Here is a 19,664-nt window from a genome sequence, read left to right on the forward strand (position 1 = left end):
AAACTATTACATGCATATAAATTCAACACTTTATGCTTAAACCCTTTTTTACCCAATAAATCCGAATTTCATGATACACCCCTTCGTACCCATGATAGAGTTATCTCAACTTTTTAACAAAGCTTTGCGAAAAAATATAACCATAATTTTCATCTATAATATTTTACTATTTATATTCAAATATATTATTATGTAAATTTTAGCTAAATGACAATTATCAGTGAACATAAAAACCAAATCACATCTCATTAGATATGATGGAAGTTACGGATGTTCAGGCCTCATTGCAACTTGATGTACAAAGACTCGGGCTAAGTTAAACAGAATCTATAATACATTATTTCAACTCTAAGAAGTTAAGGTTGCAATACCCATAATTATCATAAGACCTAATAGATCACATGAGTGCAGCTACTATTTAGATCTCCGAAAATGATTTGATTGTCTTGAATCCATGATTTTCAGGGAGGGGTCCATTTCCGGGTCGAATTGAAATGACAGCCTCCAAACCTGAAAACATCATCAACTGAATAAATCCATCTACAATAACAAAGCAGTTTCTTATCTGGTCATATTATTTATATAGCTGTGAATCTGTAATCTGTGATTCTATGATCCTAGGGAAGTTCAGAGAAACTCTTGTACCACAACCATTTTTGGTGGTGTTTAGGATATTACACACTACACATCTCAATTTGTAAACCTATAAAATTTAGGGCATATGAAAAGGGTGTCATGTGTAATATAAGTAAATTACCTTTTCCTTCTTGGAACTAGCTTGAAAGACTAAATCAATATGCCACATTATACAATATATGATGCGCTCTAAATGGTGTGTTTAAGTAAGTGGACTAAAGGCTGCATAGCTGACCAGTAACCACAATGCTATAATTGATTGTGACACCTTCATTAGATACTCTCAAACTTAACTTGCATATAAAGCTTACTAAAAATCATCCAGGGGTAATATATTGAGCTTTATGACATTTTATGAAACAATTAAGACTTATGCATTGCCTAAATAACTCAGCAAGAAGCTAGCTTAAGCAAACCTAGGAAAAAATAGTGAGCAAATAACTTGTAAAGAAATTAAAATTTCCCAAATCAAGCATTTTATTTTTATTTAGAATTTAAATAGCTATTTAATATTGGTCCAACATCAGTGTAAAGTTTTTTACATTGTCCACATACTAAGTGTTGTGCTACTTTCTTGTCCAGCGACTTTTATAAAGATTAAGATACTACATAGACAGCAAATCAAAATTTAAATTTTTAAAATATCGGGTCAATTATTTTTTCAATAAAAAATGTTTACTAATCACCTGAAAATGATAAGTAATGTAACAAGTTTAATACTAATTGTGGACAAAATATAACTCAAGAAAAATGCTCATACCTGCTCCCTTAGCAGCTGTAGCTTCTTGATAGACATCAGTGACAAATAAAATATCTGATGGTTTATCGACACCAAGTGACTCAGAAATTTCAACATAACTACGTGTCTCCTTTTTGTTCCTGAAAAGAGTTTTGAATGAATACAGGTATCTTTAAACAGAAATCATCAAGGGGAAACCTAAATACAAGCATTACCCCACTGTGGTGTCAAAAAACCCAGATAAGTATTTTCTTAGGTCCCCATGGTTAGTTTTTCCAAATATTAGCCTTTGCGCCAACCTGCTACCACTAGAATATATGTATACCTGGTGCAAATATCAGACACAGAAATTAAAATGCACGACAACATGCCTTTCCAAAATTAAGTAAAAGCTTCATACAAAATCTAATTGCTCTGTATGTTTCACCCTAAGCCAAACATTAGATAACTAAGAATTGGTTTGTCCTAAAAAGAATTGAGTTTAATGGATTTGCAATTAAAAGAGACAAGATTCAAATATGCTCATTAGTCCCTACAATTACGTGTCGTTTCGATTTTGGTCTCCCTATTTATTTTTTTTTTATTTTTTTGGTCACTCCCTTTTTCTTTATTAAATTGTGTACAGGTCAACTTGATTGAATGTTAAGTTGTGATATCATAAAAACATAAAGAAATTTAAAATATATTTGCAAGGACCAAAACAAAGCTTTTGATATTTTTACAAACTAATAAATACAAATTTCAAAATATTGATAATGATCAAAATTTATGATCATAATAACAAGGAATAAAAGCCAAAAAAAGGAAGATAAGGAAAGAGATGGACCCAAAAAAAAGGGCTAGAGGTACCATAATCAAATCACATGTTTACCAGGACCAAAAACATATTCAAGCCAAAGAGAAAATAACAGAAAGAAGACAAAAAGGAGGTGTTTGGTATAGAGGCATCTCAATATCTGATATACTTGGGCATCGTGGATAACTGGATATCCAAACATAAAATGGACAGGTATAACATGTCTGGCTATTTAGGATTCAAAAAGAATAGTCCACTCAAGTAAAGCAATGGGGCCTCAGGCAGGTTAAGCTGAAAGTGCCTCAGTGGAGGGACCACAAAGGTTGAATTGCTTGAAGAGGGAACTGTCTCTTCAAGAAAATTCCTTGATAACTTGATATTATGCCTATAGTTTCATATGCATGTGTGAGTCAACAAGTGACAGGAACAGGAACAGAAAAAAGGATGGCACAATCTTTAGGATAAAGGTGATAGGATGTGATGGGCGGCTAGCAAGAGTTACCGAAGAAGAGTGCTTCTGTGGGGACTCATGCCTTAACCAATGGCCTACCATAGGCACTTAGAGAAAAGGAAAGAAGAGAGTGGGTATAGGTAAATGGGGTATTTATTGAAAGGCATCGTATGCCGGCATATATTCTGCATCTCGACTAATAAAGGATTAAAGGGCATCTCAATCTATGGTTATTGTATAAATCATTTACAAAAACGGGCATCTTGCTCAAGCATCCATGATAGCATACAGAAACTTAACATGTGAATCAAAAAGAGATACAGAATTATGAAAAGCAACCTTTATGCCCAAGGCGTGCCATTTTTCTAGGGCTTCTGGTACATCATCATAAACTATTCCCTCCAGTTCGTCCTTCTCATAACCAGTTCGCCATATATGACCCTGCAATGCTTAATAATGTCAGCTATATTACAAATATAAATTTCATCAAAAGTAGAATCCAGAAATGTTGGGTTTAACCACCTGCAACTCTTTCAAGGCAGTGATCTTTCTATCAGCTTTGATCATGGCATCCACATTAGCAACTAGAGCAGCAATGACTTCCTCTTTTCCAGCATCATCAGAGGGGATAGGCACTGCACCTGGAACCCCTTGTTCAAGGTCACTTTCAACCTGTTATCCAGAGAAAGAGAAGTCAATATTCCAGAGTATATGAATGCAACAAAGGCATAAAATATCCACATCCCAATTAAGCAATTCTTATTATCAATCTTTTGCTTGAGACTCAAATTGCACTGGGAAAGATGTTGCACGGTCCCTGGCTTCAATACTTTATTTTATTACTATACAATTTACACATGAAACTTGTTTATTTCTTTTCTCTTTTGATGGATCACTAATATTTAACTCTATGCTTAAAAACAATTAAAAAAGTGTATAATCAATTGAGGGGGGAAAAACTTGAATGTAGTTAAAACAAAAATCCCAACCCTATCCTTAACATATCATTTCAGTGTCATAACACAGTTTTTTATTAGTATGTATATTAAATGCCTGATCCACAGATGCTAATTGGAGGAGTATAAAATTATAAACACATTAACCATACAGCTGTCCAAAAATTTTACCTGTGAACGAAGCAACTTGATATCATTTTGAGTATCGGGAGTATCATATGTCAGAGATAGATGCCTACCAACATTATCACGGGCATATGGAAAGAGAACTTCTGAAACAAATGATATGGGTGTAGTAGTTCCTTCAATGTCGAGAACAATGCAACGCTGCAATCCAAATAGTCGTAGAGACCAAATTCAGCAATTTAATTAGAAATGGTAGGAACCCAAAACTGCATAATTTTTACCAACGTCCTACGAACTGCAGACAAGTAGTTCCTGTTGACCAAGGATATTGGATCTTGTTTGGAATATGTGAACAAAATCTTTAAATAAAAAGGGAGCCTTATGCACACTCACTGGGAATGGATCAATATCACCATTATCTTTCTTTGCCTTAACTGAAAAGTTTGACTCCCCGACAATCCTTAGACTACTTCTTGCACTTTGTATTGGACCATGGTTTGGAGCGGACCAGTCTAATCCCATTTGGTGAAGTTTTATAGCAGCATCAAAGAGGTAGTGATAACACTCAGTCTGGAAGAAGAATGAAAAGCTTTGGCGTGTTTATATGTTATGGAACTTCTCAGCACAAAGTATAGCTAGACTTTGTATATAAATTAAGATTAATCTTCCTGTGGAATATATAAAAGTACAAAACACATACCTGGGTTTTAGCACTGATCCATGTATCTCCCCAAACATATACCCCATGGTTGCGAACAAGAACTGCTGTTGATTTTGGGTAGGCTTCAATCTACACAATGGGAAGAAATGCACAACAATGCCACATCACAAGTGGTCTTTTTGGAGAGGAAAAAAAGGACAGAACTTCGGGGAAGTCATTAGGTTTTCCAACTTATATATATATACAATACTATATATATGTGCAGAACTATTGCGAGGAAACATACAGCTTTAGCTAGAGAATCTGTGAGCTCATATTCATAGGCCGTGTTCTCAATTATGGGGACCACAAGTTCATCATAATAACCATGTCCCTTGATTCCTTTTATCATTTCCATGTGAGTGATCTGCCATTTGTGGATAGCATCAGAATCAGACAAAAAGAAGAAGAGGGGGGAAAAAGGAATGAGGACATACAATGTAAAAGAGAAACCTCAACCACTTATTCTTTGTCTTCTCAGAGCACTATATAATGAACTATAACAACACTAACAAATAACTTCCGACCCTTGATGCAAAAACCACAAAAGAATGAAAATAGAATGCCTCTTTGGAGCTTTATAATTAAACTTTGGTATATACTTAATTATCAAAGTGCAATAGAGAGACTCTTTTCCTTTCAAGAAAGTTTTGCCTTCATAGAATGCACTCCACAACTAACCTTTTCCCCAACAATCAGATGTTTCTTCAACTCAGCTTAATGCACTACTACCAGTCTCAAAGCCTCTTTAAAGATAAATTGATAAGCAAGAATCACGTATTATAATTTTGTACCAAGACTCCTGACCCCACAAGAGTAATAAACGAAAAAGCACCCATGTCAATATAGACATACTCGAAATTCCTTTGATAGAGGATTGATCATTGTTACAAGACAAGATTCTATCCCGTGACTGTGAATAACAGCCCCAGCATCACGTAACTCATATGCCTGGAAAGGAAAAAAAGAAATATATCAAATATTAATTATGTCAAAAATGAAAATATTCAGATATTGCAAAGAAGTTTCTAGGCATGAGTCTAGCAATTGATAGAAAGCACTTATCAGCCGAATGTTACAGTTAATTAATATTGTGTCGATACTTACTCAGACACCTAAGTGACACCATCTAATGCAAATATTGTTTTGAAAGTATAATAAGATTTAGATCCTGCATATTAATTATCACATATAATACAACAACCAGTAGCGAGTAACATTATGAAATGTCAAAAGATCAGTATGCATATTGGATACTACAATAACATATGTAACACATATATTTACACATACAAGGGATACAAAATGAACATTATACACTAAAATTTACAAATTATAGACACATATATGACATGTATGATATATATAGTATTCAAATCTAGGAAAAGATTGTTACTCATAATCATATTTATGAGGTTCATCGCCACCATATGTTCTTGTATCATTCTTTGAAATTGCTTATAAATTTTCAACAAACCCAAAATTTATGTTATCCCCTCCTCCCCCTCCCCCCCCCCCCCCCTCTTTTTCCCCTCAAATTTTAGAAGTGTGGCCTATGTTGTATCCATAATTAACTGCGCACTACAAATCCTTGTTGTTGCCATGTTTTGTAATCTAATATCAATGATAGTGTGTCCATGCTTTATGGACAGCAGCTAATAGAGTGTAAACTAGCCCCTACCTTCAAGAACACTGGACTAGAATCAGAACACTTGGGAGGCTTGTGTGGGTAAGGTTTGGCAGATGGGGCAGACAAGACTGATCCATTGTGCGACAATACATACATGTCCTCCGGTTCCATTCTTTCCTTCTGAACACCTGTACACATTTTTCAGCCAAACAAGGAAGATTTAATTCTTAAACACCAACCAAATTGAATTGATATCCAGGACAATGACATCACATTGGTCATATATATAAATGAAAATCTAACAGCAATCTATAAAGGTCCTAGCAGAAATGTATTACAATTTCACACAAATGTTACATTTTTTTTGGGTTTTTTTTGTTTTGGGGGAGAGGAAGGGGGGGGGGGGGGGGGTTCAAATAGTGAAATCATCATTTTAAGGAGCGGTACTAGCCAAAACCCGAAATTTCACTAGCAATGCTTTGAATTGGGCAGCAAAAATCAAAGAGCAAATTACACTGGTCTCTCTTAAGACTAAGCAATAATACGACAGTTTATACATGATACTTCTTCATTTGTCATGCCTAAAGGGGTTTTGTTATGAAGTTCTATCAAAATGTCAACTGTAGTATCACCTAAACTTTAAAGGGAATCAGTTTACATGTCTACCAGGATGCATGTCTTATATAATGGGAAACTCAAGTAAACTACCACTTTGACTCCCGAACGGTTAGTTTCCTAACAAAATAATCCCTCAAAGATTGGTTTTTGGTTGAGAAATCCACCCAAAGTTAGCACTATTTTGTGGGTAAACTAGCACCCAATGAAGCATAATTTCGTTAGTGAACTAACATTTAAAGGATTAGAATAATAATTTGGTTAGAAAGTAAATGTAATTTACTAATTTATTAAAAAACAAACTCCAACAGCAGATAAGAATGGAAACAAGAAGAGATCACAAAAAGCAGAGCTTAGACATTTTAACAAACAGAAAGCGATCAATTAAAAGTGGCAACAAAGGCAAAGTGATGGAATATAATACGAACCAGAAGGGGACATGAGTATGAGTTGGTGAGACTTGGGGATGGAGTCATCGTGGACCTTGAAGGCGATGCTGCCACCTGTCCCAGAGACCCATCCGAGGGTATAGAATTGGCGGCAGAGTTCGGCCATGAGAACTTTTGTTTCCTTAACTGCCTTCCCTTCCAGGTATGCTTGCGTCACCTTCAACCCGTTCAGGGCAGTTACTGCAGGTGCTGCCGCCATGGATTCTAGAGAGAGAGAGAGAGAGAGAGAGAGAGAGAGAGAGAGAGAGAGAGAGAGAGAGAGAGAGAGAGATGGAGAGTGGATTGAGGTTGGTATGGTGGCTATCTACATTCAACAGAAACAAACAATGCAATCTTTGTGTGTGTTTCTGTTAAAAGTCTTAAAGATGAAAAAGGCTGAACATAAAAATTTAAAAAAAATAAATAAATAATAATAATAATAATAGTAATATAAAAAAATCGAATAACTGGCTCAGTGTCAGTGGGTGAGTTTAGAAAATAGAATATCACAGTCACATACGTGATATTCCAAAGCCCAAAACACGTTGGCACGTTCGGTGAATTACATATATTGAAATTCAAAAATGTTATTTTTTTATCAAAAATCAATTGTTAAAATAGTTATTATATATTTGTGTATAAAAATATGGGACAAATCACAGTATTAAACCAAATGGTGATAAAAATTACAGGATTCGACCAAAGTCAAAAACGTAATATGGATCACCCAAAAGCATGTTTCCTGTAATTCGAATAAAAATAATTCGAACAAGGAAGTGTAATTCGAATTTGATCTATTCGAATTATGCATGCATGAACTCGAAGGTAGTTCGAATCAGGTAGATTCGAATTATGCATGCAACCTGAGTTTAATGTAGTTTGAATCACATTGATTCGAATTATAAAAGAAGCAATTCGACATGTAGTTCGAATTTGACTCCTTCGAATTATATATATAATTCGAATTAGTTTGATTCGAATTATGAATCTCCAGACGTGTATAAGCATGGTGTAAACGTGAATTCCTCTCATTTGAGTGAAACACAATGGCTAGTGAGGAGAGTTTTTTAGTGCTGGTGCATTACAGAGGGTCAATTAAGAAAAAAACTTGTTCTGGTGTGAAGTTTGCTAATAAGGATCCCCCTCAGTATTTTTCTGAAACCTTCAACGAGCTTCGTTAATTTTCTGAATTCTATAATACAGAAACTTGGGCTGCAAGGCGTGAAACAGATTGAGAAGTTATTCTATCGCATTCCGATCTCAGTGCTGCGAGATGACGTGAAGTACGATTCGTTTGTCATAGGGAGTGACGAGGATTTGGAGGTCATGTTCCATTGTCATCGGCAGTTTCCCGAGGTCAGGACACCAGAATTGTTGGCCAAGCTGGTTGACGTGGTCTCTAGCTCCGGTAGTTCGAACCGGAATACCCAAACTCCATGTACAGTAGCCGGTTCTAATTCGATACCTGTTGGTGCATCTTCCTCCGTGCCTGTGATTGCACCTCAGGACAAGCAAGTGGCCTCTCCATCGTTCGTTGTTGATATCAACCGCAGCGGTGGTGGAGAAGTTGGTATCGTTAATAGGGCCCCGACTACAATACAGTGTGGGGCACCAGCTGGGATGGATGATGCATTGCCAGATGATGATGACGTGGAGCCGAACATCATTGCCGACGATAGTGGTGATGACATTGCAGTGAGTAATCCAGTTAGGGTTGGCGGTGGTTCCAGCTCTGGACTCAGCAGTACCCTCCGCACTTTTCATCTTTGGACTTGGATGCCATGAGACAGGAGGGAGTTCCTGGGGAACCCACTGGATTCGGTGCCAGAGATACCCAGGGTACGGGAGGTCTTTCAGAGTTTCAGGTTGGCCAGCAATTTTAGGATAAAGAGGAGGTTGTGTTAAGCGTGAAGACGTATAGCATCAGACGCGGGGTACAGTACAAAGTGGTGAAGTCCGATTATCGCAAGTACCTTGGGAAGTGTACTGAGTTTGGGAACGGGTGCACATGGTTGATCAGGATCAGTCTCCGTCAGCGCAGGGATATTTGGGAGGTAAAACGATACAACAGACCTCATACTTGTCTGGCCACGTCGAATCTCTTACCATGCTGGCTCCACCAATCCAAAAAATCATGTGATGGACCTGGGTCTGGCACAACATCAAACCGGAGCACATTATCTGCCCCTCCCAATGAAGGTGCCAAAACTACAAGCTGTACAGGAACCAACGATCACCACCTCTGCCATCTTCGACATCAAGAAGTCGATGTCTGGTGCGGCCTGGGGTCGAGGCTGTACTCCACAAAACTGCGACAGCACCCGATCTATCTGGTGCCACTCTACGACAGCAAAATATATCAGTGCCATGACAGACCTCCATAACTCCGTATGCCGAGGCTCCAATATCTCCGGATGCACAACCTGAACAACGTCATGAGAGCTGTACGGCATCCAAATAAACTACGAATACAAAACGTTATGAAACGTCATCGTTTAGCTATGCAACCTTGTCCCTCTAAGGGAGATCTTAATTAAAAGGACTGGTTCAAATACTTACATCCCCAGCCTATAAGAGATCTATCCGGAGCCTCCACGTCGCAACTCAAGGTCCCTTCTCACTCGCTGTTGGGTTGTGACCTAACCACCTGCAACCCACAACCAGGTTATCCCAAAATGAAACTAACACCAAGTAATATAATAGAAAAAATGTAGACAGAATAACAATATTGCATATGATAGAATAAAATATTAGCATCTTACGAACCTAATACCTCGTAATTGTAACAATCAAAGCATTTTGAATATAATAGTACCTCGAGGCCAAAGGCCAGCTGAACGTATCATATCCAACGGGTCTGAATCCGGAAAATCGCCATGAGATCCATACTAAATTAGCTGTAGCAGTCCGGCTAACTTCACCATGTGCCTGTTCGCCACGCGACACATGCACCTGTATAACCACGAGAGAGCAGCTCATCCCCAACTATACCCACCCATGTCCTCAAGCCTAGCTACGTATGGGAGCCACCTAATGTGAATGCGATTGCCGAACTTATCAGCAAATAGCTGAGTCCCTAACAGCATCATGATATAGGCCCGGGCATACCTCCTAACAACGGGCTCATCGGCTCTGTCAGGAAGCTCTCCAAATGTCTCCTGGAACCAGCTGTAGTTCATTGCAAACTTCTGGATGCAGTTCGCAGGAGGTAATACACCCAGCAGCTCTTCAAACCACACCCAAGCCGGCCGACCACCCTCTATGTACGTCTGAAAATCTATTAGGCAACCACTAACATAACGTCCATCGATCGGCAGTCCTAACTGGTACGCCACGTCCTGCAGTGTAATAGTGCACTCCCCAAACGGCATATGAAACGTGTGCGTCTCCGAACACCAGCGCTCTACGAACGCACTAACCAGGGGCTCATCCAGCCTAAACCATCTCTCGTTGAGCCTTGCGAGATGGTACAACCCGGCCATCTGCAAGTACGAAATGTACCTCTCATCAAGACGCATACCCTGCTGTCGTCGCATGCTCGTAATACATCAATAGACTGCATAAAGAATGTACCAGAATGTCTCTCAGCTAGGCACATATTCGTACACGACCATTCACTAATGTACAATACCGAATAATGTAACGCGTTAAGATGGAAAATAACACCATATATCCATCAAACTGGGCCTACTGACCAAAATATCTTTAAATCATATTTCTTAAAAAAAGAACAATTAATAATTTGGATTACTGATTACTATTCATGTTAAAAAAAAAAACTTTCTTCAAAAAAGTTTCACCCGCTGTTGTCCTTACTTCTCACTCTATCCTTTTAATTTGTGATCACTAAAAAATCATTAGTATAACCACTTATATAACAATCCTATCTAACTTAACAATGCTAAATAATGACTACCATTCTAACATATATAAAGGGCAAAAACATAAAAAAAAATATTAAATCCTATTTTAAAGGAAAAAGTTCGCACTAACCTCTTCATTGACGACGCCAGCTATACGAGCGACTCCATCCAAACGATAAAGTCGGTCCGGGTTATCCCCTATCGGCTGAATATTCTGTTCAACCCTTTGTTGGAGTCGTATGGAAAGACTTTTCTCTGGGATTTGGTGGGGTAGAAATTCAGGATAGTGGTTCGAATAAGGTTCTTTCAAACTCTATTTATAGGCAAACCATTGTAATTCGAATGAGGGCATTTCGAAATACCATGGGTAGCTAAACTTTGGGTAATTCGAATCAGTGTGCTTCGAATTACTATGGGTGTGGAATTCGGCTGCTAGTTCGAATCAAACCAATTCAAACTAGTGTAGGTTAGTGTGTGTGTGTAATTCGAATCGGTTTAATTCGAATTACTATGATGATTTCATGCATGCATTATTCGAATTGTACCAATTCGAATTAGTATGGTAACATTAAATTCGAATTTTGGTGATTTGAATTACTATTGTTTGGTGTAATTTGAATGAGGTTAATTCGAACTACATAGAAATGTCCTCCTGGTAGATCCTTATCACGTTTTTCTCTTTGGTAGATTTGTGTAAAAACTGGCTCCAATTGGTTTATATGTGTGATTTGCCCTAAAAATATGTATTTTATATTGATAGTTAATTTTAGTATATATATCATTATTGATCTAAATTTGTAATATTAATAGTTAAAATAATTTTTACAAAATAACCTGTGTATTAATTTAATTTTGAAAAATCAAGAGTTTTAAATTAGTCTCAATGTTGTATATCATTATCTAATTAAAAAGGGTTAAGTACGATTTTAGTTCTTATGTTTTAGACCGAAAATTTATTTCGTTTCTAACATTTTTTGCATATAAAATCATCTCTAAAGTTTAATGTAATTTTAAAATCGTCATTTTTGGATAGATTAATTTTTTAAATGACAAAAATATCTCTCTCTTTCTTCTCACTACCATCATTATCTATTCTTCACACTGTTACTATTACCACCACCGTTAAACACTTATTTTTCTCTTCTCACCACAATTGTTGACTCTATCCACTATCACCCCATCACCATTTGTTCATCAATTCAACAAGAAAACTCAACGTTCAACAACAACCTCAAATAAATTAAAACCAAAATAGAAATTCATCACCAAGACCATCAAACAAAAAAAAAATCATCATCATTATCATCAAAACAAACATTGACAAAAAAAATTAGACATTAACAAAAATAACAAACATCTTGTTCTTCCTCCAATTAGGGTTTGTGGTGAAAGGGAAGGGAGGGAAGAGAATTAGGGAATTAGAATTTCTCTATTAGCTCACCCATGTTCTACAAGAGTCTGGACGGCGGAGGGCAGAGAAGGAAGGGAAAGGGAGGCGCGGTAGTGATGCTGAAAACGCGAGGAACACGACCACCACCACCACCTCCCCGACGACGACGGTGCGTCGCGGTGAGGTGAAGGCGAGGGCGAGGTGTGGCGAGGGCGACGGTGAGACTTCCTTCTCTCTTTCTTTGAGTTTCTGCTTCTGTCTCTAAGTCTCTGCTTCTCTCTCTCTTCTGAAGGTGTGATGGAGATGATGATACTGAATATATAATTGTCCGAAAGACGATTTAAAAGTAAGTTAAACCTTAGGAACGAATTAAATGTTAAAAAAGGTTGGGAACGAATAAAATTTTTGAGTTAAATCTTAGAGACTAAAATCGTACTTAATCCAATTATAAAAAAGATTTAATTTAATGCATTTGATCTTTTGTAAGTAATTTAAATTAGCCGAGCAACCAATTTATTTGATAACTTAAACAAATATCAATCTACTTATTGAATTAGATAAAACTATAAAAAATAAAAAAATTAAGGTGGTCAATCTTTTAAGATTAAATTGATGCCTATAATAACCTTATCTCAATTACGAAGAAACTGACTTTCTCTTCAAATGCTTAAAAAGACAATTTTTAAGTGTGGCAAAAAAAAATCTAGTTTGGAGAGTTGTTTTTGACAATAACATTAACTTTTGAAAAAACTATTGAATCTCAGATGTCCATAATTTTGTTATTTTTTCTCAAAGCAATATCACTGAAGACATGTTTGATAAGAGCGTTTTTTATTATGTTGCTGAAAATAGACTGGATTTGGAGTGCATTATAGATGTTCTGGAAGAGGATCAGCAACTCAATTTCACTGTCTTAAAGGTCTCGAAGCCAGATTTGGGAGAAGATGTGTAGTTGTGTGGCTCTCGAACTTTAATAGTTTGTTTACTATTGAAATGACTTATAGTCTCTACTTTAACTCTCGAAAGATTATAAAGTCGAACTTTTCCCTAAGATTTGGAGGCTTGAAGTACCTCATAAAATTTAGAGTTTTTATTGGTTAGTTGCTAAAAGATGCTATTGACTAATGAACTCCACTTCAGAAGACATATAGTTCTGAATAATTTATATAATATTTGTACATCTTCATCTGAATCTTTGCTCCACAATCTCTGTGTTTCTAAATTGCATATAGGACATGAAAGAGCATACACAGAAAGCTGGTCTCAGGTAAATTTTTAATATTATTCCTGGTTCCTATGTTATTAGTAAATTTATCTTCTCAATCCCATATCAAAAGAGTTTCGTAATCTTTTCTTTTTGCTAGCATTATAAATTTAATATGGTTTCATCGGAATGGGGTCATTTTTAAAGAGATAATGGCTTTAATGAAAGTAAGATTCATAAACTAGTTCTCTATTTGGTCAAAGACTACCATATGACCCAAACTGAGTTGTCTCTGGTGAAAAGGGACATGGATAATTTCATAGAGAAACATGTACATTGGCTGTCCTTAAACCCTATTCATTAAACTTAATTCAGATGGCTCTGTGACAAAAGATGGAGAAGGTGACATGTGGAGAAATTCTCAAGGACTATAAAAAAAATTAGTAGCCTATAATACGAATTTGGACATTTGTACAGGGAAATTTATCGAGTTTTGGAACATCCTTTTAGAATTGGATTTGATGTTGAATACGAATTTCATCCATATAGAAATGAAAGTTAATTCAAAAATAATTGTGACGGTGTATTTTGCAAAATTTAATTGATTTTCATTCTTTAAGTCCTTTTGTTTTGGCTATCCAAAATCGTTACAAGAGATTGGAGAATTGATTACTCTACTATGATTTTAGAGAAGCGAATTTTTATGCAAATAAATTAATCTTACATATACATAAATTACAATATAGTTATTATATATTTTCTTTTTTATCTCTGTGTATTTCTTCTAATTTCTTTGCAAATTCGATTAGAACTATATTTTAATTTCTAGAGTAATTTATAACAATATATAATGCTAATACATGGGTTTGGTGTCTAAATTTTTTTTTAATTTTGCCCTTCCTAATAATCTATCCCACTATATGTCAGTTATTTCACATTAAAAACTTCCACTACCTCATTTACTCTCTTATCACATACATTGAGTTCTCTCTTATCTCATTAATTCACATAATCACGAAACTTCTATAATTATCTCTTTCCTCTTTTACTATCTATCATATCAGATTATTGTTACTACATACTAAAAAAATTTTTTTCTTTTCTTATTCATCTTCTCTTGCATCATTCTCACTTTACTTAAATATAACATAAAACCTAATATCTATAACAATATATAATGTCAATACATGAGTTTGGTGTCTAAAATTCTTTTCCAATATTACCCTTCCTAAATATCTATCCCACTATATATCAGTTATTTCACATTAAAAATCTTTCACTACCTCATCTACTCTCTTATCACATACATTGATATTCTCTCTTATCTCATTAATTCACACAATCACGGAACTTCTATAATTATTTCTTTCCTCTCTTATCTATCATATCAGATTATTGTTACTGCATACTAGAAAAACTTTTTTCTTTTCTTATTCATCTTCTCTTGCATCCTTCTCACTTTACTTAAATATAACATAAAACTTAATATAAGGATAATTGGTGTCTAAATTTAAGTTCCAATATTGTTCCTAAAGAAAGGTTTATTATTAAAAAAATTCTTTCATCAGTTACGTTAAATAAAAAATTGTTTATCCATTTTTTCACAGTAATTTCATTAAGATTTTTGTACTGAATGTAAATTATTGTTGCAGATTTTTATTATTTGAATATATTTTTAAAAAATAAAAATAAAATAGTTCAATAGGAACAATTTTCTAAAAAATAAATTTACACAGAATAATTTTTTTTATTATACTCTTCTAATATACTCTAGGTACCTATATAATATATAATGTCAATTGGCGTCTAAATTTAAGTTCCAATATTATCCTACAGTTTAAGTCTCAATTGGCGTCTAGTGTATGACCCCGCACGGAAAAATTTATAAAAGTAAAAAAAAATTATATGCTTTGATATTTAAAACAAAAATACAAAATAATTATTATTTTAAGAAATTTATAAAATTATTATCAAAATCAAAGTTTAACTCAAAAAAAGTGAGTAATAATTATTTTATATTTTTAAAGTAAAATAATTATACACTGATACATAATTTAAAATAAAATTAAAATATTTATATTAGAATACTATTTTTTCAAAGACTTCTCTATAAACAACATTGATGGTTGAATTTGCAGACATTCCTACATGATTCATAAGTAAAACTTTTAAACTTCTCTTACTCTTAACTCTTAAATGTGCCACATATAGTTGGCCATGTGTAAAAACTAGTTTGGACAAATACAATCCAACATGAGATAAAGTTTGTCCCTGAGACTTATTAATTGTCATGGCAAACGATACTATTATGGGAAACTGTCTTCGTTGGAATCTAACTGGGACGGTTTCATTTGTTGGTACCATATTCATTCTTGGAATCAAAGCAATATGACCAACATTGTTACCCGTTAAGACTTCATATTCTATGACATAATTTTCAAGCTTCCTAACTTGTAGCCTTGTACCATTACAAAGACCACTAGATTTGTCAATATTCCTCAGTAACATCACCAAAACACCAACCTTGAGTATTAATTTATGTGGAGGCAAACCAGAGCAATTTATGCTATTCAGTAATTCAGGACTATAGAGATTTAGTTGACTCTCCATATTCCCTTCATCCATACAAATGGAATCCGAACTAAGATATAATTTTTTTCCTCCAGGAATGATAGCCATCAGATGGTTGTTGACCTCTTCAACGATGTCTAGTGTGGGAGCCAGTATAGTTCTTGCTTTGAAAAAATCCTTTGAGGACATATTTTCTAAAATATTTGGATAAGAAAAATGAACCAACTCATCAAATGCCTGGTCTGAAGAAGGAATAGCAATATCTCCTAGAAGACATATCTCAGATTCACCATCCATATTGTCACCTATTAGACCATCACCAATTTTCAATAACCACTCATTAAATTGCTCTGTCTCATCTTGATCTGAAGCAGTCATCCCTACAGAGAGTCTCATGTATTTTGTTAGTTTGAGCACCTGACAAAACTTCCAAAGGTAAGATGAATTCACGGTTGAATGAACGATGTCTTGTCTCGGTCCTCGTGGAATGACAGGAAGAATTTGTCTAAAGTCTCCACCTAGTACAACTACTTTTCCTCCAAAGGGTAAATCTTTGCTATATGTTGGAGAACACCTCATGATATCACCCAAGCATTTATCAAGCGCTTCATAGCAGTACCTACTAACCATTGGAGCCTCATCCCAAAGTATAAGTTTGGCTTTCAACGGCAACATTGCTTGAGGGGAACCAGGTTTGATGTTACATACAGAATCCTCAGTTATATTCAGCAGTATTTTAAACTTTGAGTATGCCGTTCTTCCATTGGGAAGAAGTAAAGATGCAATACCACTCAAAGCAACGTTTAACACTATATCACCCCTTGAGTGAATCTCAGCAGACATAAGATTCCAGAGAAATGTTTTTCCAGTATCCCCATGACCATACACAAAGAAAAAACCCCCTTTCATCACAATACATAGCTGTAACAATTTTATCGAATGCATATCTCTGCTTAGGTGTTGCGATGGCTAACATGTCTGAGGTATTTTTCTTTAAATCATCCCTGTTAAAGTTTAGCTCTTCCCTAATAACCCTTTCGGTTAACAAAGAACTATCAACTTCAGTTGCTAAAGGCATAGGAAGATAGTCTTTCAAGATTTTACCATAGGAATGTAAGATCTTGTCTATATCCATTAAGCACAACTGCTTAATCTCATCATCTGACATTGTTAACTCTGCATATTATACTATACTGTAAAAATTCAATCAAACTAAAAATGATCAATAAGAAAGAACTTTTATCATTGTAATTAATAAAAACTCACCCCTCATGTTCATCACGGCTCTCTGTCGATACAAAATATCATCTAAGAGTTCATGCCAACATCTATCCCAGACATGTTCTGTTATTGAGATATTGTTGGATGTTAATAGAATGACAAATAACCTCCTAACATATGATCCTGAGGCCCATGAGCTTGCTTCCTTAATTGCATCAATGAATTCTTTGTCATCTTGGAAGAGTTCAAGGACGAAGCATGCATATCTATACATAGCATAAATTGTTCTTCCTATTGTTTTTATATCTCGAAAACTCATACATCCTCTTTGAGTATTCAAGAGAAGTCGTTGGTAATATTCTTCAGTATTTGCCGCAAAAAACTTGGTTAAAATCCCACTTTTAAGTTGTTAAATGGATTAAGCTATGCTATTTTTATTATTATGTAGCTACACATCCGCATAAGAATAATTTTCCTAAAAAATATAGAAAAATAAAAAATTGTATAATCTACAGATTATAACTGTTGAAAGTTATTTGAACATTTATTTTCTAGTGTAGAAAAATCGAATAAAATAGACGTGAGGTACAGGCTATTAAGATTTTAAATTTAAATCATTAAATAAGTAAGATCAAAATTGAATATAAACTCGTCATTACCTGCAGGTACACGAGTCAACTTTCCAATTGCGAAGCCTTTCTTTCGAGGAAACCATTTTGAAGAATCGTCCTTCCAAACAAACTTGGTTGGAAACTCAGGATAAGTTAGATTTCGAGTATAGGGATATGACATGTTCGCCGCCATCCATCCCAAAAACATGGACTTATGAGATATTACTCTTTCGACGATATCATTCACATTAGAAGTTTCACCATAAACCAAAGGTTGCTCATCCTCCAAAAGGAATGGAAGTCTAATCACAAATGGTTCTTTCTCTTGGATTTCGTATCCAAATAGACGCCAGACTGCCTCACATGCCGAAATGTACCTACAATTGTAGTAATTCCTAATTTCGTCAACAACTTGTGTGGCTTCTGACAAATCACCAGCATTGTATAGAGTAGCTATTACGCAGTCATTACCCTTGTGTACATACTTAAACAGATACTTAATAGAACTTGTTTGACATGTGTATTCCATATTTATGTGGCACCCGAACTTGAGCAACAATTCTGGATTATACGGAACAATGAACTTATTGTCTAGTACACATTCCCTTTTCTTCACTGTTCAACCGTTATCAGTACGCCTTTATTTGGGAAATCTGGCCTCATCAATGAGTGTTCGCTGTCTAAACTCTTTAGGATAGAACTTTGAACAGGATCCATTCTTCATGCAAGGTGAATTTTTGTTGTACGGACCACATGGACAATGTACCATGTAATTTTGAACAGCTCCATGTAGATTTGGCCTTTTATTTTCATCAGGAATCTCAGCTGTTATATGTTTGTCTATGTCATCTGGTGTTTGTGGCTAGGGGTGGCAGGAGGACCCGAACCCGCGGGTACCCGACCCGCCCCAACCCGGTCGGGGCGGGTTTAAACCCGACCCGGAACGGGGCGGGTTTTGACCAGGACGGGTGGAAGAGCGGGGCGGGGCGGGGTCGGGGTCAGGCTAAACCCGCCCCTACCCGCCCCGGAGTACATATATATATATATATATATATATATATATATATATATATATATATATACCATTTTAAGTTTTTAGGGTTTCTATTCCTTAATCCTTACAGCCACCACCCTAACACTGTACTCATTTCATTTTTCCATTTACGCGTTTCACCCTCCCCAAAGAACCCTAGCGGAGAAGACTGAAGAGGGAAGGAAATTCACTTCTTCTTCTCCGTAGTGAACCTCAGATCTAGTGACCTTCACTGCGCCATCATGCCTTCCGCCGAGCTTGTCGCCGTCGCTGCGCTGCCGTCCTGTCGAGCCCGTCACTGAGTCGCTGCCACTGCGCTGTCGTCCTGTTGGCGCCGTGTCGTCGCCCTGCTGAACCCTCAAATTTACTCATCGTTGGCTCCTTGCTGCACTACCAAAGCTACTGAGTGAACCCCTCTTTCTCACCGTCTTCCTCCAAGTGGTAAGTTTCCCTGTCTCTGCGCTGCCCTCCTAGAGATTGCCTTCACAATATCTCATCTGTAGCTTTAATTAATTTTAATTTCATAGTTTTGGTTAGAGTTTAACTAGTTAGAGTTTTTACTGTTTTCTCTTGTGATTGAGGTATTGCTTGCCAAATTAATGCTAGAGTTTGTCTTCACAATATTCTCATACAATTGCTTGTTAATTTTGATTTGAGCCTTTTTGATGTGCCCAGTGATGAATTTAAATATTGT

General features: G+C 35.9%; 3 protein-coding genes across 3 annotated transcripts; all 3 read right to left on the reverse strand.

Annotated features, from left to right (window-relative positions):
• Window positions 1-221: 221 nt before the first annotated feature.
• On the reverse strand, window positions 222-7,619 carry LOC112770646 (probable bifunctional methylthioribulose-1-phosphate dehydratase/enolase-phosphatase E1). Its single transcript, XM_025814972.3, has 12 exons — window positions 7,078-7,619; window positions 6,086-6,222; window positions 5,260-5,355; window positions 4,652-4,771; window positions 4,405-4,494; window positions 4,098-4,274; window positions 3,750-3,905; window positions 3,145-3,294; window positions 2,962-3,063; window positions 1,591-1,700; window positions 1,397-1,515; window positions 222-510 (listed from the first exon to the last, which is right to left on the reverse strand). Exons 1-12 carry the CDS (start codon window positions 7,295-7,297, stop codon window positions 419-421), a joined length of 1,569 nt encoding a protein of 522 aa, XP_025670757.1. The 5' UTR covers window positions 7,298-7,619; the 3' UTR covers window positions 222-418.
• Window positions 7,620-10,052: 2,433 nt separating this feature from the next.
• On the reverse strand, window positions 10,053-10,613 carry LOC140181316 (protein MAIN-LIKE 1-like). Its single transcript, XM_072224855.1, has one exon. The coding sequence runs from the start codon at window positions 10,611-10,613 to the stop codon at window positions 10,053-10,055; it is 561 nt and encodes a 186-aa protein (XP_072080956.1).
• Window positions 10,614-12,388: 1,775 nt separating this feature from the next.
• Window positions 12,389-18,466, reverse strand: LOC140181317 (uncharacterized). Its single transcript, XM_072224856.1, has 6 exons — window positions 17,986-18,466; window positions 17,372-17,449; window positions 17,139-17,281; window positions 16,396-17,026; window positions 15,718-16,299; window positions 12,389-12,642 (listed from the first exon to the last, which is right to left on the reverse strand). Exons 1-6 carry the CDS (start codon window positions 18,464-18,466, stop codon window positions 12,389-12,391), a joined length of 2,169 nt encoding a protein of 722 aa, XP_072080957.1.
• Window positions 18,467-19,664: the final 1,198 nt, after the last annotated feature.

This window comes from Arachis hypogaea, chromosome 18 (assembly GCF_003086295.3).
Source record: "Arachis hypogaea cultivar Tifrunner chromosome 18, arahy.Tifrunner.gnm2.J5K5, whole genome shotgun sequence".
In the NCBI taxonomy this organism is placed as follows: Eukaryota; Viridiplantae; Streptophyta; class Magnoliopsida; order Fabales; family Fabaceae; genus Arachis; species Arachis hypogaea.

Coding starts and splice junctions, on each gene's coding strand:
- LOC112770646 (XM_025814972.3), bottom strand. CDS start 7,297: ATGGCGGCAGCACCTGCAGTAACTGCCCTGAACGGGTTGAAGGTGACG. Junction 3,295..3,749: donor TCAAGTTGCTTCGTTCACAG/GTAAAATTTTTG, acceptor TCTGGATAACAG/GTTGAAAGTGACCTTGAACA. Junction 511..1,396: donor TACAGCTGCTAAGGGAGCAG/GTATGAGCATTT, acceptor TGATGTTTTCAG/GTTTGGAGGCTGTCATTTCA.
- LOC140181316 (XM_072224855.1), bottom strand. CDS start 10,613: ATGCGACGACAGCAGGGTATGCGTCTTGATGAGAGGTACATTTCGTAC.
- LOC140181317 (XM_072224856.1), bottom strand. CDS start 18,466: ATGGAATACACATGTCAAACAAGTTCTATTAAGTATCTGTTTAAGTAT. Junction 17,282..17,371: donor AGCCGTGATGAACATGAGGG/GTGAGTTTTTAT, acceptor TATAATATGCAG/AGTTAACAATGTCAGATGAT. Junction 16,300..16,395: donor AATAGGTGACAATATGGATG/GTGAATCTGAGA, acceptor CAAATATTTTAG/AAAATATGTCCTCAAAGGAT.